The 21,222-nt window shown below is 48.3% G+C and overlaps 1 protein-coding gene across 1 annotated transcript in view; it reads left to right on the plus strand.

The window, feature by feature from the left end:
* Positions 1–21,222, plus strand: part of LOC119951393 (BCL-6 corepressor-like protein 1) — a 153,321-nt gene that overhangs the window by 50,936 nt on the left and 81,163 nt on the right. Inside the window, 4 exon segments of the mRNA XM_038774530.1 lie at positions 1–107; positions 109–790; positions 793–840; positions 843–2,146. Coding sequence (XP_038630458.1) covers positions 1–107; positions 109–790; positions 793–840; positions 843–2,146 — 2,141 coding nt within the window.

The following is a 21,222-nucleotide window of genomic DNA, read 5'->3' on the forward strand; positions in this document are numbered from 1 at the left end:
CAGTGTTTAACCAGGGTCCACATTTGATGTACATACCACCATCAAACTTAGACCATCCTCATGTTACACCATCCCTTCCAACAACTTTAGGAGTTACAGGAGTGCAAAAAAGTGTCATCATTTTTACAAAGTAAAGGTGGCACCACTAATTTACATTCATATTCTCATCCAGTGATGCTCAGCAAAACTTTGACTTCAGAATCCAAGATGAAACATACTGCTGATTACTCTCATTCCCCTTTTGCGAAAACAAAATCTCAGTCAGAATCATCTCAGAAGCAACAGTTTTTATCTTCCACTTCTCATAGTTCGTTACAAACTTCCCACATTTATTTAAGCTCAGGCAATGAATTATGTTTGGGACGAAAGAGCCCAAACAGCCGGATACCTAAACTTCCTGAGCGCAGTTCTACTCAGCAACCTTCACTTGGGTTTTCAGAAAATTCACACCCTCCATTCATAGTATTCAGATCTCCACCTCAACTTGAGAAGCAGATATATCCAGAGGGATCCCATGATGTGCCTCTTGATTTGTCAGCAAAATCCAGCTGTCACGGTATAGGGGTTAAACAGAATTCTTTTGCCGAGCTTCGGAAAACACCACCTATGCCGGTGTTAACACCTGTTAAAGGAGATAGATCATTCTCTCTGTTGCACTCGAAAAGTGACAGTCTCTCTCCACGAGTACCTCAGGGTAACTACAGTGCCAGCGGTATTAAAGGAAATTTTGGTTTAACATCCCCTGTCGTGGTTTTTCCGGATGCTATAAGTAATGGGGCTACTCTTCAAAGAACCCAATTGATCCTCTAACTTTGCAGCCATTGAAGCCAACCTGGTCCTGGTAAAAGGTTCAAGTAACTTGATGAATCGTAATCCAAGGACTTTTGTTGGTGTGGCCAATGCTGTACCTGCATCTATGTTACAAATTGGCAATGAAGATTCTAAGAGTGCCGCTAAACAAGAACCAATTTCAATTGTTTATCAAGGAGATTGCCAGTTATCACTCTCTAATGGCAACAAAAGCAGGGAGTCCAAAAAAGATGGATATGGAGGTCATGGTGTAAAAAAACCTAATAATCATTCACACGGCTGTTTTGTATCCACGCCCAGTGAAGTGGCGTCATTTCATTCAAATGCCTATCCCCCATTGGTCATTAACCACCTATATCTAGCGAGGGATAAAGCTCAGTTTCATCATTCACCATTGTTAACTAATGGCAGCTGTTCAGCACCACAGCTGCCACTAGCTCAAGAAATTCCTTATGGTTTAACATCTTCCAGAGGAGAATATACTTTATATCAAAGCCCACATCATTTGGGGGCTATGTGGACACCTCAGAACTACGAAGAAAAAACAAAGGAAGAAAAGCTACAGATAATGCAGTCACCATTGTCCAACTTGGAGTCTATTGTTCGTAATCGGGCTTTGGAACTCTTTGCAATTGAAAATAAAAAGGACAATCCTAAATCGTTCAATCCAAATGCAATAAGTAAGGAGGGTAATCCTTCCAAAGATTTGAACCAATCGGCCTCCAGTGGTGCAAATGTAGTTGACCTAAGCCGTTTACCTTCTGAAAGCAAAAGTGGTCAGAAAGATCGTCAAAATGTGGTTTCCACAATCAAGATAGACAAAATAGGTAAAACCAATAAAGGAATTGCAAGTGAAAATTCTAATAATTCAATGGGTGATGTGGATGAAGATGGAAAGGTTCAAACTAAGGAGCAAAAAGGACAAAGAATTAATACTTCTTTGCCATTGAGCAACCAACCCTTAATTAAACGTAGCCATAGTCATAAAGATCATTTCGTGGAACCGCAAAGTGACAGACGTTTAGAAGTAACAACCATACCGGAGTTAGCACGTGGAAATACAACACCCTCCAAATTATCTTCAGATGCGGCTCAATCAGTGACTAAAGGTGTATATAATGAGAAAGAACATTGTGCTGCTGGACCAGTCAAACGTACTGTTACCAAAGAAAAGAAGGATGGCTCAGTGAAGAATCCAGTTTCTAAATGCAAAGGACCCAATTCAGTTAGATGCAGAGCAAACCCATCTAGCTGTATTGGAGAGAAGTTCAAATGCACTAAAAAAGAAGATATCGTGAGTTCCAACAGATTAAATCGGGAACAGCAGACCATTCAGGTAATTTGTGAACTTTGAACTTATTTTTCTCCTTGTTTCAGAACCAATTTTCTTTCATTCTAACAACCGCAATCTTCATTAAGCAATGTCAGACATAGCTATGTGATGTAGCTCTGCCCAATTTTGTAAAATTACAATTTCATTTTACTTCTGCATTAACTTCAGGTTTTAAAACCAAATCAGAGGTTTTTTTTGATGACTGACTCTAGGAATGTGTTTTTAAGATGATCAGCTGAGAAAAGTTTGTATCAACCCAAAGGGGAGAAAATGTGATCAAATTTCCTAATATTTATAGCTGTGAATAACTATTTGATAGTACAGAATAGATTAGAATTTCTACGGCCAGGAATGTGCAGTCAGTGGCAAAGCAATGGCACTCACCATTGATTTTAAAGAATATCTCGTGATTCCCCTCTTCTGTCATCAGTTTGAATGTGGCGCCAAGTTGAAAATCTTCAGGCATTCAGCAAAAATATTCAAAGGTGAGACTTCTGGCATTTGGTTTCTCTGAAATCTCCCAATTCTTAATTCATGTTCCAACCTCCAGGAGTTTAAAAGGATCGCAACTCTGCTCTCAGCGAAACTGGAACTAACTGCACAGCTGTGATAGGAGGAGTAGAGTGTGGAAGAGACAGAATCAGAGACTGGGGCTCGTTTAGCACAGTGGGCTAAATAGCTGGCTTGTAAAGCAGACCAAAGCCAGCAGCGTGGGTTCAATTCCCGTACCAGCCTCCCCGAACAGGCGCCGGAAAGTGGCGACTCGGGGCTTTTCACAGTAATTTCATTGAGGCCTACTTGTGACAATAAGCGATTTTCATTCATTCATCTGTAAGGAGTCTCAGATTCCTGTTCCTGCTCTTTGTGCTTCTATAGAGATACCTTTGATTGGAAGAGAGAGGGCACTTGTGATTGGTACAGCAAAATGGGAGACAGGAAAATTAGAAACAAAACAATGTTTCTCGAGTTGAAGAGCGAAAGAAAGAGACGGGAAAAAATTCCCTTCAGAGCAGAACCTGAGAACTTGGGAGTCAGTGGATAGCTAACACTGTTTTCCTCCCTTTGAAATTATTTACTTTTTGCAAACCTTTTTATGTTGTGTGTTTTAATTGCGGAGGGGATCGGCTGTTTCTTGCAGTGGCCATCAGGAAGCACTGAGGTGAGTCTTCCTTAAATTATTTATAAATAAGCAGTCCCATCCCCACCCAACACCATCCCAGTTACATGAACCATCCTATTTATGTACAAAAGAAAAATAAAACGAGGAAGTTCGGATCCTGGCAGCGGCATTGGCGAATCCAGAGGAGGGAGGAGGCCAAGATGGCAGCAGATCGAGTGTAGGTGAAGCAGCTTCAGCCATGTCAATGGAGAGAGAGTGAGGGAATGTGAGAGGGAAGGGAGAAAAGCACTGAGGAACGATTGGGAAATTGGGAGGAAGTAGGAGTCATCTTGAGGCAAGAGAGTGAGGGTGTGGACAGCAAGCAACAGTGTTCAATTTCACACATACAGCTTATTTTGTTTATGTGTATGATTTCCCAACTCTTTTTTTAATTGTGATTTTTCCTTCTAAACCCATCTTCCTGGGCCTAGCTTTCAAATTTACAAGCTATTGCTGAACAACAATAACCAAACGAAAAATAAAAAAGTTGAATCCAATGGCTTTCTTCCTCTTTATATATCTGTCTGCAGAAGACTCTCTCCTACAGGTCCCACGCTTCTCTTCTGTTGACGCCTCATCTTAACCGCACACCCACCCACTTCTCTTCTACTCTTGAGTATCACTGATACTTTGGTTGGGGTTCATATTCTGTTTCTTTATATTGAGGTAACTGCCGCATCTTGGCCAGATCAGGTGGCCGATTTAGAAGAGACCAACCATTCAAAGAGAAGAGTAAAATTTGTTTCAAAACATTGGGCAGAGTTCTCAATTTCTTTGCCTACAGTGCAGTGGAACGTGGTTCTGGTGGTGACCTACTCACTGACTGGAATTGCGTGAGTTCGTACCCTTTTCCCCACTAGGAGCCTAATTATGCGCAAGCGAGTATCTCACCGAATCACTTGACGGGTTGGGAGCTGATTCATCTATCCACTGTCAGCTGGGTGGTTCGAATGTGCCCCATTTAAACACCAGTCCAATGCGCACGTCGCACCATCTCCAGCCCATCTCTCAGGAGACCATCCATGATGTCTGGAAGCCAGAAGCAAAAGTTCTCCCTCACTCGAGAAGAAGGCAGCACCCTACTTCAGCCACCAAGAATACCTTGATCCATGAAGTCCAGAGTGCAGAGACGAATCCACGAATGACTGCAGAAAGCCCCCGAAAATCATCTATTTGGCCTGGAAGTTATTGCCCAAGTCAGTGAGTTTGGTAACCTCAGCCGAAGTACAATGCAGTCCAGGAAACGGATGAATGATCTCATCTGCTCTGCCAGGGTAAGTCCACTATCAAACTTTCAAACTGTACTCAAACGGCTACTCTCTCCATGGATCTCACACATCCATTAGTGAGGGACATATATTCACACATTATCACTATTCCACCTGTCATGTTGTTAATATTCCATCCTCTGGTCCTTTGGAGGGCTCACCACACACAGAGGTCAATCATTTAACCCAATCTCTGCTCCATCCCCTCTGATCACACGTCTTTTTTAAATCTTCATACAGTCCAAGCTGGCACACAACAAGCGAGAGCAAGCCCAAACCGGGAGAGGGACGGCTGAGATACTGACATTTACTGAATTCGAGGAGGCTGCAGCTGACCTTGCCTTGCTGGGGAGGATAGGGATTGCTCTTATGGGAAAGGGGAGCTTGACCTCTCCCAACACCTAGTACAATCTCTGCTCCATCACATCAGATCCTGACAATCCGAGTGAGTCAAATGCACTCTGATTATAGTTTAAGCTTGTCCACTAAAAACTCTTCTTTCTTTTTTTTTCAGGTACCAGCAAACCGTGGCCATCCAGGCAACTGAGCAGTAGCCTGAGCCCCCAAAGCACAACTGAGGATGAGGGAACTCATGAAGAACAATCATAGCACTCAATTGCATCCACCACCAGCACGGCGACACACACCTTGGTGAGGTGTAACTCAATATTAGACTCTGGTCACTTTCTGGACAGCATCTTGCAGACACATCCCTACATCTATCTGAGGCAGGGACAGCCCAGGTATCTGAAGCCCAATCACCCGCTCAGCCCCAGCCAAATGATGAACCTCTGGAAGTGGCTACCAGCTCAAAGGTGTAGATGTAACCACATGCAGCACAACATCAAGCAGGGGTTCGTGAGTCTCTCAGCAAACTAGAAGGAACGATGGAGGAATTAATCCATGTTCTGTCTGATGCCGTAGCTCCAACGTGCCAGTGCCTCATGCCAATATGGGACCTTGGTCCAGCAGGTTTTGCTGGATTTGCGCTCGGCCCTGCACTCCATAGCTGCACACCCAGTTGGGCACCATCGGGATGTTGGCGACATGGAAGATGAGGCACCTTGATTTCTCTCCCAGATACCGAATCTCCTGTACGAGTCAGACTAGGACCCTCTGTCACCCACAGGAAGGATGGGCATTAGTCGGACACCCCAGGGACCTCCACTCAGGATACTCCCAAGGGTGTTTAACCACTCGAGAGTCCCCTTTGGTCTGTGCCTGCATCCACTCTTGCAATGCAGGCCGCGAAGGACATTTCTGCACCTGAGCAAGAGACCCCTATCAAACCGAGGCCCTCGAGGTCATCTGCCAGTTCATCATAGGCTGTCTCCACCCCCGTTGCGGATGTCAGGGCTGCACAAAAGCGTAGCGGTAGGGTTAAGAAAGTTTAAAAATGTTGCTGTCAGTTCTGGTTGTGCTATCACTGTAAATAAATTACACTTCTTGAAATTCATTGGATGGGTATACTTAATGTTCTGGTCAACTGGAGACTTGTGATTTTATACTTTGGAATCTTCTTATTTTTGAGGTTTAATCATCCTACCACACATGCGCCATTAAAGATGAACAATCATGTGATGTCAACCTCAGTGCAACTAATCTCCAGACCTTGTGTGGTCAGAAAGATGTGTTTAAATCCTTTATTAGGTGTATGATGGGAAAGTTTGGGACCCCGTATTCCTCTAGGGACATCAGTGTTTGAGAGAAGTTCTTCAGCAATGATAATCTTATCAGCATCTGGGTGTCCTCTATGTTAAGTGTCCGAATCCAAAACATGAACTTTAGGTTGAGAGCCCTCGGCTGGTCCACATCTCATTCGCAGTAGTGCTTGCATCATAAGATGGTGTCAAAAGTGTGCATTCTTGTCTTACCACTATTGTTCCTTTGTGGACTTGAAGTTCATAGAGGGAGTACATTGGCAGCTCACCGTTGGCCTAAGCGAGCCATGAGTTCAGAACGTGGTAGTGTAAATGCTGGACTCGCTCTCAGCGATGGTTCATCTAGCTCCTGAAATATCATGGGATGGCTTGGAAGGCTATGGGAGATGTGTCCAGATTACCTCAATTAACTTTACTCTCTCTGTAACCTGTCAGCTATTAAAATATCAAGAGCTTGTCTCCCGCTTCTTCCTTCCTCATTGGCATTAGTGCACTTGTACTGTCCCTCAGCAGCCCCTTGGGCTTCCTGGACTCCCATATCTTCATCGTCTAATGAGCTATCATCCTCCAGTTCCCTCTGACAAGGGCTCATCTCTTTTTGCATAGTCAGAATGTGAAGGGCACAACACACTGCAATCATGGGGGACATCCTCTCTGGTGTGTATTGCAGAGAGCCATCTGAGCAGCTCAGTCATCTGAAGCACATCTTCAGAAGCCCTGTGGTCTGCTCTACAAAGGAGCATATGGGGCTGCCAGTGGCATTATACCCATCCCCAGCTTGGGTTTGAGGTGGCATCGGTGTTGAAATGGGTAGCCCTTAACTCCCAGCAAACACCCTTGCAAAAGTTTGACCCCTCAAAAATACAAGACAGCTGGGAATGACTGATGATGCAGTAGTCATGGCACCTCCCAGGCTACCATGTGCACACACATGCAGGATGTGCAGTGTATTGCACCCTGCACTCTTGTAAAGTCTGAGATGGTGGCAAAGCGAGTGAATATTTGAGCCAGGCTATCTTTGTCCAGAGCAAATCTGACATAATGATGGGCCTTCCTGTAAAGAACATTGTGATCTCTTTATGTAGCAATGTGTTGTGACCTGAGTGAAGCCACATAAGTCCCCTGTTTGTCCTTGGAAAGATTCAGAGGCAAAGAAGAGTGCTGCCGTCGCCTTCAAAGCTACTGGTAGGGGGAAGCCTCCAACCTCACATCACATCAAATCTTCACAAAGTATGTGGCACATGTGATGTAAAAGGTCTCTGGATAATCAAAGGCGTGCCTCTGATTAATTTGTAAATGGGAGACTCTTTGAAGATAAATCCTCAATCTGGCACGGTGCCTCTGCTCTCTGGGTCAATTCTCACCCGCGTGGTCATGCTCATGTTGGCCATGTGACGCCTTCTGTTGGAGCTGTGAATGTTTGCTGGGAGTTAAGGGCTACCCATTTCAACACCGATGCCACCTCAAACCCATGCGGGAGAATATGGCATCAGCCATCTCGCGAAGTTCAGTTGAATCTCGCAAGACGTTGAGAATCTCGCGAGAGGCCTCTCACAAGATTCAACCAAGTTGGCCATGGCAAGGCCAGTAAATCCAGCCCTCTGTTTTTCTCTCTCTATTGTGCTGCCAAATTTCTGAGTATTTTCAGCATTTGTGTGTTTAATTTCAGCTCTCCAGCCTTCTTAATATTTTGCTTTTATTCTACTGCATTAATCTCATGATGCTTTTACAATCTTCCACCATTTGAAGTGGTCTAGAAACATTTGCATTTCACCATGGATAAAATAAAATACTGTGATTACCTAGCCCTTCCACTGCAGTGACTTTGCTGCTTTAGAATAGAATATATGATAGCAACATTGAAAACAGGAAGAGGATTGGTCATTCAGCCCTTTGAGCCTGCTCTGCCATTCAGTATAGAACATAGAACAGTACAGGCCCTCCGGCCCACGATGTTGTGGCCGACCATTTATCCTAATCTGAGGTCAACCTAACCTACACCCCTTTCAATTTACTGCTGCCCATGTGCCTGTCCAAGAGTCACTTAAATGTCCCTAAAGACTCAGACCACCACATCTGCTGGCAGTGCATTCCACGCACCCACCACTCTCTTGTATAAAGAACCTATCTCTGACACCTCCCCTATACCTTCCTCCAATCACCTTAAAACTATGTCGCCTCGTGATAGCCATTTCCACCCTGGGGAAAGTCTCTGGCTATGCACTCTATCCATGTCTCTCATCACCTTGTACACCTCTATCAAGTCACCTCTCTTCCTTCTTCGCTCCAGTGAGAAAAGCCCTAGCTCCTTCAATCTTTCTTCATAAGACATGCCCTCCATTCCAGGCAGCATCCTGGTAAATCTCCACTGTACCCTCTCCAAAGCATCCACATCCTTCCGATAATGAGGCGACCAGAACTGGACACAATATTCCAAATGTGGTGTAACCTGGGTTTTATAAAGCTGCAGCAAAACCTCGCGGCCCTTAAACTCAATCCCCCTGTTAATGAAAGCCAACACACCTTACGCCTTCTTAACAACCCTATCAACCTGGGTGGCAACTTTGAGGGATTTATGTATGTGGACCCCAAGATCCCTTTGTTAATCCACACTTCCAAGAATCCTGCCTTTAATCCTGTATTCAGCATTCAAATTCAACCTTCCAAAATGAATCACTTAACATTTATCTAGGTTGAACTCCATCTGCCACTTCTCAGCCCATCTCTGCTTCCTGTCAATGTCATGTTGCACCTGCAACAGCCCTCAACACTATACAACCCCCCAAACTTCGTATGATCAGCAAACTTACTAACCCACCCTTCCACTTCTTCATCCAAGTCATTTATAAAAATCACAAAGAGCAGAGGGCCCCGAACAGATCCCTGCAGGACACCACTGGTCACCGACCTCCAGACGGAATACTTTCCATCCGCTACCACTTGCTGTCTTCTTTCGGCCAGCCAATTCTGTACCCAGACATCCAAATTTCCCTGTATCTCATGCCCCCTAACTTTCTGAATGAGCCTACCATGGGGAACCTTGTCAAATGCCTTACTGAAATCCATATAGACCACATCCACTGCCCGACCTTCATCAATGTGTCTCGTCACATCCTCAAAGAATTCAATGAGGCTTGTGAGGCATGACCTGCCCCTCACAAAGCCATGCTGACTATCTTTAATCAAACTATGTTTATCTAAATAATCATAAATCCTGGGTGAGATTCTTTGACCCCGCTGCAGGTCGAAGAATTGCCGGGGTGGCGCGAAACACGCAACGCCGCTCCGACACAGGTCCACCGATTCTCCACCGACCGGAGAATCGGTGTCATTGACACTGGCGTGGCGCCAGTCGGGAGCCGCTCAACGTGGCTCCCCCGGCAATTCTCCCCACGCGATGGGCTGAGTGCCCGCCGAGTCCTGCCGCCGTCATTCTCGGGTGGTCCTATCCTGTGGGGCCTCGCCGTTCATGTTGCGGGGGGCAGCCTGGTGGGGAGAGGGGGGAGTCTGACCCCAGGGGGGGCCTCCACTGTGGCCTGGCCCGCGATCAGGGACTACCGATCAGCGGGCGGGCTTATCCCGGTGGGGGCTATGTTCCTCCGCGTCGGGCCCCTGTAGCTCTCCTCCGCGTTGCGTTGGGGCCGGCGCAGAGAAGGCAACCCACGTGCATGCATAAACTCGCGCCAGCCGTGTCGCGCATGCGCGAACACATAGCGGTCATTGCGCGGACCCGCGGCGCCCATCCTGACACCCGTATCGGCAGCTGGAGCTGCGTGAGTTGCTCCAGAGTCGTGCTGGCCCTCTGTGCGGCGCAGGATCGCTGATTCTAGGGGCCTGTTGACGCTGTCGTAAAACGCTCCGGCGTTTACGACGGCGTCAACACTTAGCCCCAGGATCGGTGAATCCTGCCCCCTATATCTCAGAATCCTTTCCAATATTTTGCTCACCAGACGTAAGACTGATGGGTCTGTAATTCCCAGGAATTTCCCTACTCCCTTTCTTGAACAGGGGAACAACATTCGCCTCCCTCCAATCATCCGGTGGTACTACAGTGGAGAGTGAGGACGCAAAGGTCATCCCAATGGCGTAGCAAGTTCCTCCCTCGCTTCCCTAGTAACCTTGGTTATATCCCGTCAGTCCCTGGGGACTTATCTATCCTGATGCTTTTCAAAATTTCCAGCACATCCTCTTTCTTAATATCAACCTGTTCAAGTCTATTAACCTGGTTCACACTGTTCTCGTGAGCAACAAGGTCCCTCTCTCATGTGAACGCTGAAGCAAAATATTCATTTAGGGTCTCCCCCCATCTCCTCAGACCCTAAACACTCCCTCCACTATCCCTGATCGGCCCTGCTCTCACTCTGATCATCCTCTTATTTCTCACATAAATGTAGAATGCCTTGGGGTTTTCCCTAATCCTTCCCACCAGGGCTTTTAAATGCCCCCTTCTGCTCTCCTAAGTCCATTTTTGAGATCCTTCCTGGCTACCTTTGTAACCCTCTCGAGCCGTGCCGGATCCTTGCTTCCTCAGCCTTACGTAAGCTTCCTTCTTCCTCTTGACTAGAAGCTCCAGTTCTCTTGTCATCCAAGGCTCCTTCACCTTACCATGCCTTCCTCGTCTCTGTGGGACAAAACCATCCAGCACTTGCAGCAAGTGCTCCTTAAACAACCACCACATTACTGTTGTGCATTTCTCCAAGAACAATTGTTCCCACTTTATGCTCCTCAGCTCCTGTCTAATAGCAGTATAATTACCCCTCCCCCAATTAAATACCTTCCCATACTGTTTCCATCCCTCTCCATGACTGTGGTAAAGGTCAAGGAGTTGTAGTCACTGTCACCAAAATGCTCTCCCACCGAGAAATCTGACACCTGGCCTGGTTCATTGTGAGCACCAAGTCCAATATGGCCTCCTGCCAAGTTGGCCTATCTACATATTGAGTCAGGAAACCTTCCTGTACATACCTGACAAAATCACCACCACCCACTAATGTTCGATTTATCCAATTATTTTCTTTTATAAATTTAGAGTACCCAATTCATTTTCCAATTCAGGGGCAATTTAGCGTGGCCAGTCCACCTAACCTGCACATCTTTTGGGTTGTGGGAGCGAAACCCATGCAGACACGGGGAGAATGTGCAAACTCCACACAGACAGTGACCCAGAGCCGGGATCGAACCTGGGACCTCGGCGCCGTCAGGCTGCAGGGCTAACCCACTGCACCACTGTGCTGCCCTAATTTATCCTTGAAAGTGCATAGTGAATAACGCCCATGAATTGTAACGCTCTATCCTTCCCCTCAGTTCAAATTCATCCTTCTCAAGAGTCAAAAATTTCAACAGGTCCCCCGCCACGCCAGGTTTCAACAGTCGGTTTGCTATCTAACCAGCCCGCTCCCAATGGCGAGTTCTGAATAATGCCCAAATATTGTGAGCATATTATTAACCCTAATTAGCACCAATTTCCATCTCATTAGCGAGATTGAAGTCGAATGTAATGGTCTCCCAGGAATTAACTGTTTCCCCAGCGAGAAATCACGCGAGCGTCGTTTAGTACTCCTTTTTAAAATGCAACACTGGCGTAATTGCTGCTGAGGAAATCTGAGGAGGTGAGTAGCCATTTCTACTGTCAGACATGCAGCTCAAGGGCACTGGAGCTGCTGCCCCAGTAATACGGGGGGTGGGGTGGGGGGGGGGGGGGGGGGTGGCTGAAACGTTTCAGGTCAGGGGTCGACTTTGAGCTTGCTGGGGGAGGGGGGCCTTATCGTCCATGTGCTGTTCAAGCCATCTTTAATTATCGTTGATTCCCATGAAAGTGGCAACTACAGCTGCTGCCTGCCTATTGTACCAAACACTTCCAGGACAGAGCCATGTTCTTGTTTATCTGCTGACGGTCACATTCACTCCCTCTGACTGTGAACAACCTCTAGTTTCACAGCTGAAGGCTATTGCGAATAAGGAATTGGCCTTCTTAGTTTTGAGAGCACTTAACAGCTGCAGATTGTGTTTGCTGCTTCCTCCAGTTGGCAGCTACAGATGTCTGGAGATTGCTGTTGCTGTTCTATAGCTGGAAAGAAGGACAATTCTTTTTAAGATACCTGTGTCCTGGAACACCAGGCACAGGGGGACGTTTGAGTCCAGAAGGTAATCAGGTTTGAAGCAAGAAGACTCTACGGGATCTAGTGTACGACGTTGTTCCAGCTGGGCCTCCTGCTAACGCTGTTAAAGAATTGCTTTCGTAGATTGCTGATGCTTTTGTTGCTGGTGTGGTGAGTGCTGCATGTCCGTCATCGCAGGTTAAACACACTGGAAGGCAAGATGTTCAGCTGCACCTTGAGCACCAGTGAAATAGCACAATTGCTTCACAGCTCCAGGGTCCCAGGTTCGATTCCGGCTTGGGTCACTGTTTGTGCGGCTCCTGGATGGAAAATTGCACTGATAAGTAGAACAAGTCGCACATTGATGGCCAGATAATTTCTACGACAAAAGTCTGGACATGATGACATGTTCTCAGGCTTATCATCCGTTTTTGAGGAACCTGTGAGGTGTGATTCCATGTGTTTGGTTTTTTTTATGAAAAGGAGCTGATATAGCTTTTTGTATCGGTACCAATCTGGAGCAGTGATGTTCCTTGTTGATTAATGGTTAGTGTAATATGTGAAATGTTTACGCATGGATTTTCAAATCTTTGTTACTGTTGACCATTTAATGAACAAAATATTCTCAAGTGCATTCCATGGGTACACTTGCCATGTCTCAGATGATGATTATTGCATCGCATTTCAATCAAAACCTTGAAGGCTGAAACACTTTGCCTGGACTCTAGAAGCATCAGCAGAGCTGGGCTGGGCTTCAGCACTGTGGATGTCCTCGCAACCATGGGATGAGTGCGTGATCAGGAGAAGGCACCTGAATTCGGTCTCCTTAATGTTCCTGGTAGGGGTCTGAGTTCTAAGAGTTCCTGCTGTGACCGGGATGAGTGTGCAGAGCAAGCTTCTCCAGCACAACTGGCTCGCTGATGGCAAGGCGGGACACGTTAAGGATGGGGGGAGGCTTTGGGGGATTTGAGGGTCCCAGGGTGGAAGACCTAATTGATTGTCTTTCTGTCTCTCTCCTTCTCCAATTACTTGGAGACCAGAATGACTGGTGTTAATGATCCTGCAGAGGATGCCCTCAAGGTGCAGCCCAGGTGCCAGACGCTGGAGAAGGCAGCAACACAAATGCAGAAGGCCGCAACATAACCTGAAGACCTGGCCACCCATCAGGCCAAGGAGGGACCCAGAGGAGGATGCTGGCAATGGCCCAAGGTGTACTTGCATGTGCCCCGCAGAAGATTCCATTGCAACAAATAAACTGTGCGGCACCTGTGCCATGTCCTCGTGGACGTGGCACCCTGTGGAGAAGGAGGACACCCATTCCGTGGCCGTGAAGGTCACCACAGCCCTGAACCCTTGTGCAACGGGTTCATTCCAGGGATCGAGCGGGGACTTGCCTGGCATTTCACAAGCTACAGGTCACGTGTGCCCTGTATTGCTTAAGCCGCTGACTATATCAAATTTGAGCAGAACCAGGCCCATCAAGATGCCTGGGCAGCAGGATTTTCTGCCTTTGCTGAGATGCCCCATGTCCAGGGGGGTAATTGATGGCATGCATGTCACCTTGTGCGCACCGGGGCATTACAGAGTGCCCTTCATAAATATGAAGGGGTTTCCGTGCCATGAATGTCCAGCTCGTGTGCGACCACCATCTCTGGATCATGCATGTGTGTGCAAACTTCCCAGGGAGCATGCATGACTGCTACATCCTGGGACGTTCGGAGATCCCTGGAGTCTTTGAGGACCATCCCAGGATGACTGATGGGCTCTTGGGGGATAGGGATACCCTCTGAGGTCCTGGCTGATGACGCCAGTGCGGAGGCCGAAGACAGAGACCCGATGTAACAAGATTCATGCACCCGTGCTGTCATTGAGCGGTGCATCGGACTGCTGAAAATGCGGTTCAAATGCCTGGACTTCTCTGGTGCACTACAGTACACACCCCAGAAGGTCTCCTGCTCTCTGGTGGTCGAATGTACACTCCACAACCTGGCACAACAGCGGTGTGACATGCAGTGGAGGAGGAGGGACATGTGGCCTCATCTGAGGAGGAAGAGGTGGAACTGGAGTGGATGGTGGAAGAGCCCAAGGAAGAGCCGCAGGAAGAGACGGAGGATGGATGACAGGCAGCGGCAAGGGTCTGGTATGTCCGGAGGACCAGGGAGGCCCTCATCTACACTCACTTTTATAGGTGTTGACCGTCATCTCCCTCCCCCCACCCAACACACACAAACACACACACACACACACGCGCACATATTTTGACTACTATGTTCCACCTCCAAGGGTCTGTATAACATCACCCCAGGATGCGAGGCCTGTGTCAGGAATGTCAGCGGGTCAATATACAAAGCAGGAGAGTGAGGTTCACTTGCTGTGAGGTAAACGTTGCTGCTCCTCAGTTTATGCTAAAGTATGACTCCTGTCTTCCTGCTGACAGCGCGCTCACACCCATCCTCTGAACAGTCTGCATGGGAGGGGGGAGGGGGGGGTTGATATTGGACCACTATGCGCCGGGGGATTGGGAGAGCAGGGGTTGGGGGTGCAGGCAGGTCCGCTCTGAAGATTAACGTCGACAGGTTTCACATGTATCACGTGTAAAATGATTTAATAGTGCTCAATTGTCATTTTCATTGACCCTAGCTACAGATAGTCCTCCGTGCATGTGAATACGTCTCTAATTCACTTGTCTCTCAGTCCGGAAGAAACAATCTCGAACACGTTCGTACTTCAGAATATTCTTTATTGCAATCGGGGCGCTCTCTAGGTATTCCGGGGAATCACCTCGGAGAGTGCCAAAGTTTTGCTCAAAACATCCTTTTTTTATATGTATTATTAGGGGGCTGTCCCTTACATTCACTTGAGCTCGCCCCCATTACAAAGCATAAATTTGTTATTGCAATAGTTCCAGTACATAATTTTACAGACTTTGGGGTTATCTATTGGCACATGAGTATGTAGCAGTCTTAGCGTAATTAGCAGGTGTTAGCCATAGTTGCAAGCGGCTCCCATATTTCATATCCTGTCATCTGCCATCTTCCTTGTTTCTCAAGGATATTCGGCTTACAGTCATGAGTCGGCTCACAACTTCAAATATCAACTCCCTTATCTCAGCAAGTTCATTATCCTTCAATAACAAGCTCCTCCACTTGTGATTTTCCACTAATGTATCCCATTCATTCTGGCTCTTAAGCTTTGCTTCACATCCTCATGCACATTTCCGTGATCCTCAATCTTATTGATATTGAGTGGTCTGCTACTTCTAGGTGTGCCCTGATGTGGAGACAGCATTGCTTTCCATGCCCTTTGTTGCCTTGGCAGATGCCTGAGGGCCTGGAGCCGGGACGGCCCTGGCCGACTTACTGGCGTGCCACCCTGTTCTGTCTGCTGCCCTTGAGATGTGCCAGTGTCACGAGGAGGGGTCTTGGGAGAACTGGAGACCGCTATTATCTCCCTGGTCGCAGGCACCAGGTTGGCCTCCAGCACTTCTCCCTCCCTGAAGGTGCCCATGGGGCCCTTGGGGTCTACGTGGGATGGAGAGGAAGCTGGAGTGAGCTCCAGGGGCCTCTGTGTTAACTGGCTCCTCCTCATTGTCTGCACCATGGTGTCGATATCCTCAATGATGGTCCACTGTGATTTGGCTGATTTTTAAAAATCCTATTGGAAAGTTTTTATATTCGAGGAACAGCGGGCTGGATTCTCCATTACACCTGCATGCAGCCCGGGGATTTTCCGACTGTGTGGGGCTGCCCACAATGGGAAACAGCATTGACCGGCTTGAGAGACGGAGAATCCCGGGGCGCACCACACCAGAGAGTCCTGCCCAGTAAGTCTGTTCAGCAGTAATTTTGAAGGTAGTACTCCATCAACAGTTAGTTTTCAAATCTCACCCTGGTCTCACCCCTCCCAACTCTATAATCTTCAGCAGCCCATAGCTCTCAGGATACCTACAATCACTTAATTCAGGCTTATGCACCCCCCAATTTCAATTACCTTACCATGGTAGCTTTGCTTCAAGCTGGAAGGGCCCTAAGCCTGGTATTGCCTCTCCAAACCTCTCGGGCCTCACTATCATCATTTAAGAAACTCCTAACAAAAGTAACAACCTTGTGACATCGGTGTTTGTCTTATTGTGTTTTGTGCCCGATGAAGTGCCTTGGATGTTTAATGTTATTAACGTCTCTATAAGTACAAGTCATTATACCTCATTTAACAAGATGCTACTTTTTCAAGTTTTCCTTTGCAGTGAACTATAGCGTCAGTTCCGATATTGCTATTCATCTGTGCGCTACTGAGCATAGAATCAGTGACACAGCTTCTGGATTTCTGGATTTAACTACGCATGTGCAGAATCCAGAAGTTGTGTTCGTTTCAGAATCTGACTGTTTGTCATTATTACTACAGCTTGATCCTAAAATGAGTAAAATATCTTACAATGCAGTGTGCAATAAATTAAACCGTATTACAATAACATAAAAACTAAGTGCAGGAGCCTGTCACACCAATCAATAGGATCATGACTTATCTGATCTTGGCCACATCAGCTCCGCTTTCTAGCCTGTTGACCATAGTCCTTGATGCCACCATAGTTTAAAAATCAACCTATCTCAGCCGTGTATTATATATACACACACTCTCCTTGCCTGTAAGCCTGAAGTTCAGGTCATCAAAATCTTGATCCAGCTACTGAGTTTGAACAAAAAAATTGCAAAGGTACAAAACATAAATGCATAACCAGTGATGAATTTCAGTAAAGCATGATGATGGACATGTAAAACTTGACTTGTGTAGAGTCCAGCATTTTAAGCTATACAACATAAGGATGAGGTACGTTGCAGTCAGTCACTCGTGACAATTGTTACTGTAATTAAGATGATGAAATAAGAGTTCTGTAACACAGCGCATTAATTAGAAGGTGTTAATTTCAGTATTTTTTTACTATAGCTTATTGTATCAATGGGCTAAAAATTTGAATTGGTTTTCAGAATGGGATTTGGCATCGACAAAATGGTGTAATTTTTTTGGCAAAAGTATTTTCCATTCTTTTTTTATATATATTTTTTAATACACTTAGAGCATCCAATTCATTTTTTCCAATTAAGGGGCAATTTAATATGGCCAATCCACCTATCCTGCACATCTTTTTTGGGTTGTGTGGGTGAAACCCATGCAAACACGGGGAGAATGTGCAAACTCCACACGGACAGTGACCAGAGCCGGGATCGAACCAGGGACCTCGGCGCCCTGAGGCAACCATACTAACCACTTGTGCCACTGTGCTGCCCTATTTTCCATTTCTAACATGCATGCATTTAATATAATTAATAAGTTTTCTCCTTCAAAAAGTTCTTGGGTGGGATTCTCCGACCCCACCCGCTGGGTCAGAGAATCGGCAGGGTGCTGCGTGAATCCCGCACCCGTCGGCTGCCGAATTCTCCGGCACCGGAGATTTGGCTGGGGCGGGAATCGCGCCGGCCACTGGCAGCGGCCGCCACCCCCCCGGCGATTCTCCGGCCCGTGATGGACCGAGTGGCCAGCCCGTTTTTTCCAGTTCCCGCCAACGTAAATTAGGGTAGGCCCTTACCGGCGGGACCTGGCGGCCTCGGGATTGGCGCCGGGGGATCAGGCCCCGAGAGGTGCCCCACGATGGCCTGGGCCCGCAATCGAGGCCCACCGATCCGAGGGCGGGCATGTGCCGTGGGGGCACTATATTCCCACCGCATCGGCTGCTGTGGTCCTCCGCCATGGTCAATGCGGAGATGAACCCTCCTGCGCATGCGCTGGGTTGATGCCAGCACACGGCTGGCGCTCCCACGCATTCGCCAACTCGCGCCAGCCTGCGCAGGTCCATGAGAGCGTTGCGCCAAGCCCTTTCCCTGCGGCCGGCCGTGGCCGCAAACCACTCCGGGCGGGCCTAGCCCCTGAAGGTGCGGAGGATTCCGCACCTTTTGGAGCGGGCCCGACCCGGAGTATGTTCACTCACTCCTTCCCGCCGAGTTGCCCGCCCCGCTGATTAAGTGCAGAATCCCGCCCTTTATGTCTACCTTTTTGTCAATTTGTATGGGTAGAGTGATGCTGATTCTTTTGCTCATATTTATTTAATATTAGGCGTGCTGCTGGAGACCTGGATTCTCCTATCACACATACACTCTGGGCCGTGATCTAATGCCAGGGTGCGCCCAAAAGGCCCGGTAGATACCGGGAGATCCCTCTTTCCGGCAATCTACCTGGATCACCACAATCTCGCAAGTTTAATGTGATCTCGCGAGACGTCGTGATCTGAATCCTGCCGTTGTGGTGGGGATCAGTATTTTGAAAATCTGCATATTCGAGCGAGACAGCTAGTCTCACCCTAATATGCACTCGCCGGATCTACCGAGGACACCGGGCCTCAGGTGCTAGTTCCCACAACGGGGAACAGATGGACGAACACGGGTGGCACCCTGGCACATGGGCACCCTCAAACGCCAGTCTGGCACCTGGCAGTGCCACCTGGCACTACCAAGGTTCCTGGGTGTCACTGGCAGGGGCATTGTCAAGCTGACAGTGACGGTGTCAGGCTGGCATTTTTCCCAGGAATCGGGCCCGAGGGTGCCTTGCCCATGTGAGGTGGGAAGTGGGGGCCCACATGAGGACCCCCTTTTATGTGAGCTGGGCCTTTGGGGGGTTATGGGGATTGAGAGATCAGACACCATTTAACAATGACCCCCCCCCCCCCGATCTCTTCCTGCACTGAGGTGTTCCAACGAGCAGAAAAGGGGACGAAGCGCGGGCCTCAGCGGGGACTTCGTCCCTGCGGCCCTGAATTGAAACTGAGTGCCAATAGATAGTGTGGGTTCTGCGGGAGCTGGGAAACACCCGGCTAAACCCATTCGTCACGGGACTTTGTTCCAATCAGGTCATCGTTTTCACTCAATGAACAGAGACAAAAATACTTTCTCTCTCTCCTCTCTCCCCCCTCTGTCATCATACAACACATTCAAACTCGCACCTCTCTCTCACTCAGACTCACACACTCACTCATTCCCGCTCTCTCTCACACAACCACACTTTCACCACTCTGAGTTAGGAGCAGTGCAAAGAAGGTTTACCATTGTCACTATACCTGGATGGGTGGTTTGTCTTATGAGGAAAGGTTGTATTAGGCTAGGCATGTATCCACAAGCGGTAAGAGGTGCCTGTTGACTCCTGGGGTTCTTGACAGAGTAGAGCGGAGCAGTTCTTCTTGTGGGAGAGTCCAGAACTCGGGGTTACGGTTCAAAAATACACACACTCTCATACACAAACACCCCTCCACACATTGTCATAGGACACAGTTCTCATACTCAACCGTACCTGCCTCGCCCGCTCTCTCGCGCACACACTTATCTCCTCTTTCATTCCGCACCCACTCCTCTTTACACAGCAACACTTAATCTCACGCATAAACGCGCTCCACCACTGCCATAAATACGCTGTCACACTGTCTCACACACAGACTCACCTGCCTCTGGTGTGTCTCTCTCGCTCATACACAACGCATCTTTCACTTTCTTCAGGCTCTCTACCTCTCTCTCTCTTTCTCTTTCTTACTCTTTCCAAGGCACTATGGGTGGGATTCTCCAACCCCCTGCCGGGTCGGAGAATCGCCAGGGTGGCGTGAATCCCACCCTACCGTCCGCCGAATTCTCCGGCACCGGAGATTTGCAGAGGCGGGAATCGCGCCATGCCGGTCGGCGGCCGCTCGAAGCGGGCCCGTCCCCTACGCCCGATTCTCCGACCCGCGAAGGGCCGAGGTCCCGCTGGTTCTTTGCCAGTCCCGCCGGAGTAGATCAAACTAGGTCCCTTACTGGCAGGACCTGTGGCGTGGGCGGGCTCCGGGGTCCCTGGGGGGGCGCGGGGCGATCTGTCCCCTTGGGTGCCCCCACGGTGGCTTGGCCCGTGATCGGGCACACCGATCCCGTGGGCAGGCCTGTGTCGTGGGTGCACCTCTTTTACTACGCGTCGGCCATGTCAGCCTCCGCGCATGCCGGACTCGCGCCAGTCAGCGGAGTCCTCTCGGCCCCGGCTGGCACGGCGCCAAAAGCCTTCCACGCCAGTCGGCGAGGTGCCAACCACTCTGGCGCCGGTCAAGCTCCTGACGGTGCGGAGGTTCCGCACCTTTTGGGCGGCCTGACGCCGGAGTGGTTCACGCCACTCCGTCCCGCCGGGACCCCCCACCCGCCGGGTACTGGAGAATCCTGCCCTATATCTTTCACCCAATGGCCGCTAACGCCCTCATCCCATGGTTGCTGTAGCTCTAGTCCCATTGCCTCTTTCCACCCTTGTTCCAAGTCCACTACCTCTCTCATTCCATGGCCACTTCCCCTCCCGCAACCATGGACCACTTCCCGTCCCTCTCCATAGCCAGTGCCTACCTGCTTCTGCCATCCACTCTCCTAGCCTGGACCATTGAGGATTACTTTCCCGCTGTTCCCGATGTCCAATAAGAGTCTGGCTTCTCACTGCATTGGTTGTTCATAGGCTGACTTAAGCCTATCATTGCCAATGCGGGTAAAAAAAAACAGCTTCTGGTTGCACTCGCAGCTTCACAGCATTTTTCAAATTTTACGCATGAGCCTGGCCCACAGCTGAAACCATGGATGGATTCATGGCAATCCCAGTTTGGGAAACCCTCTCATGTGTGATTGGGTGAACTGCTACATATGTAAGATCTCACCTCAGCCATCGACTTACCTTTCTATTGTGCTTGTCAGCAGCAACGCTTTTTTAACTATCACATAAAAATAGATTGCTGTTATGCAATTTTTTTCTCTGCCCTTCGCATACTGTCACAGTATTTCAAATCATGTTGTAATCCAGTTATATAACTCATGCATAAGAGGCTTGTGTAGTACTGTTGGCTAAACACTGAATT

The sequence above is a fragment of the Scyliorhinus canicula genome, chromosome 17 (genome assembly GCF_902713615.1).
Source record: "Scyliorhinus canicula chromosome 17, sScyCan1.1, whole genome shotgun sequence".
Lineage (NCBI taxonomy): Eukaryota > Metazoa > Chordata > Chondrichthyes > Carcharhiniformes > Scyliorhinidae > Scyliorhinus > Scyliorhinus canicula.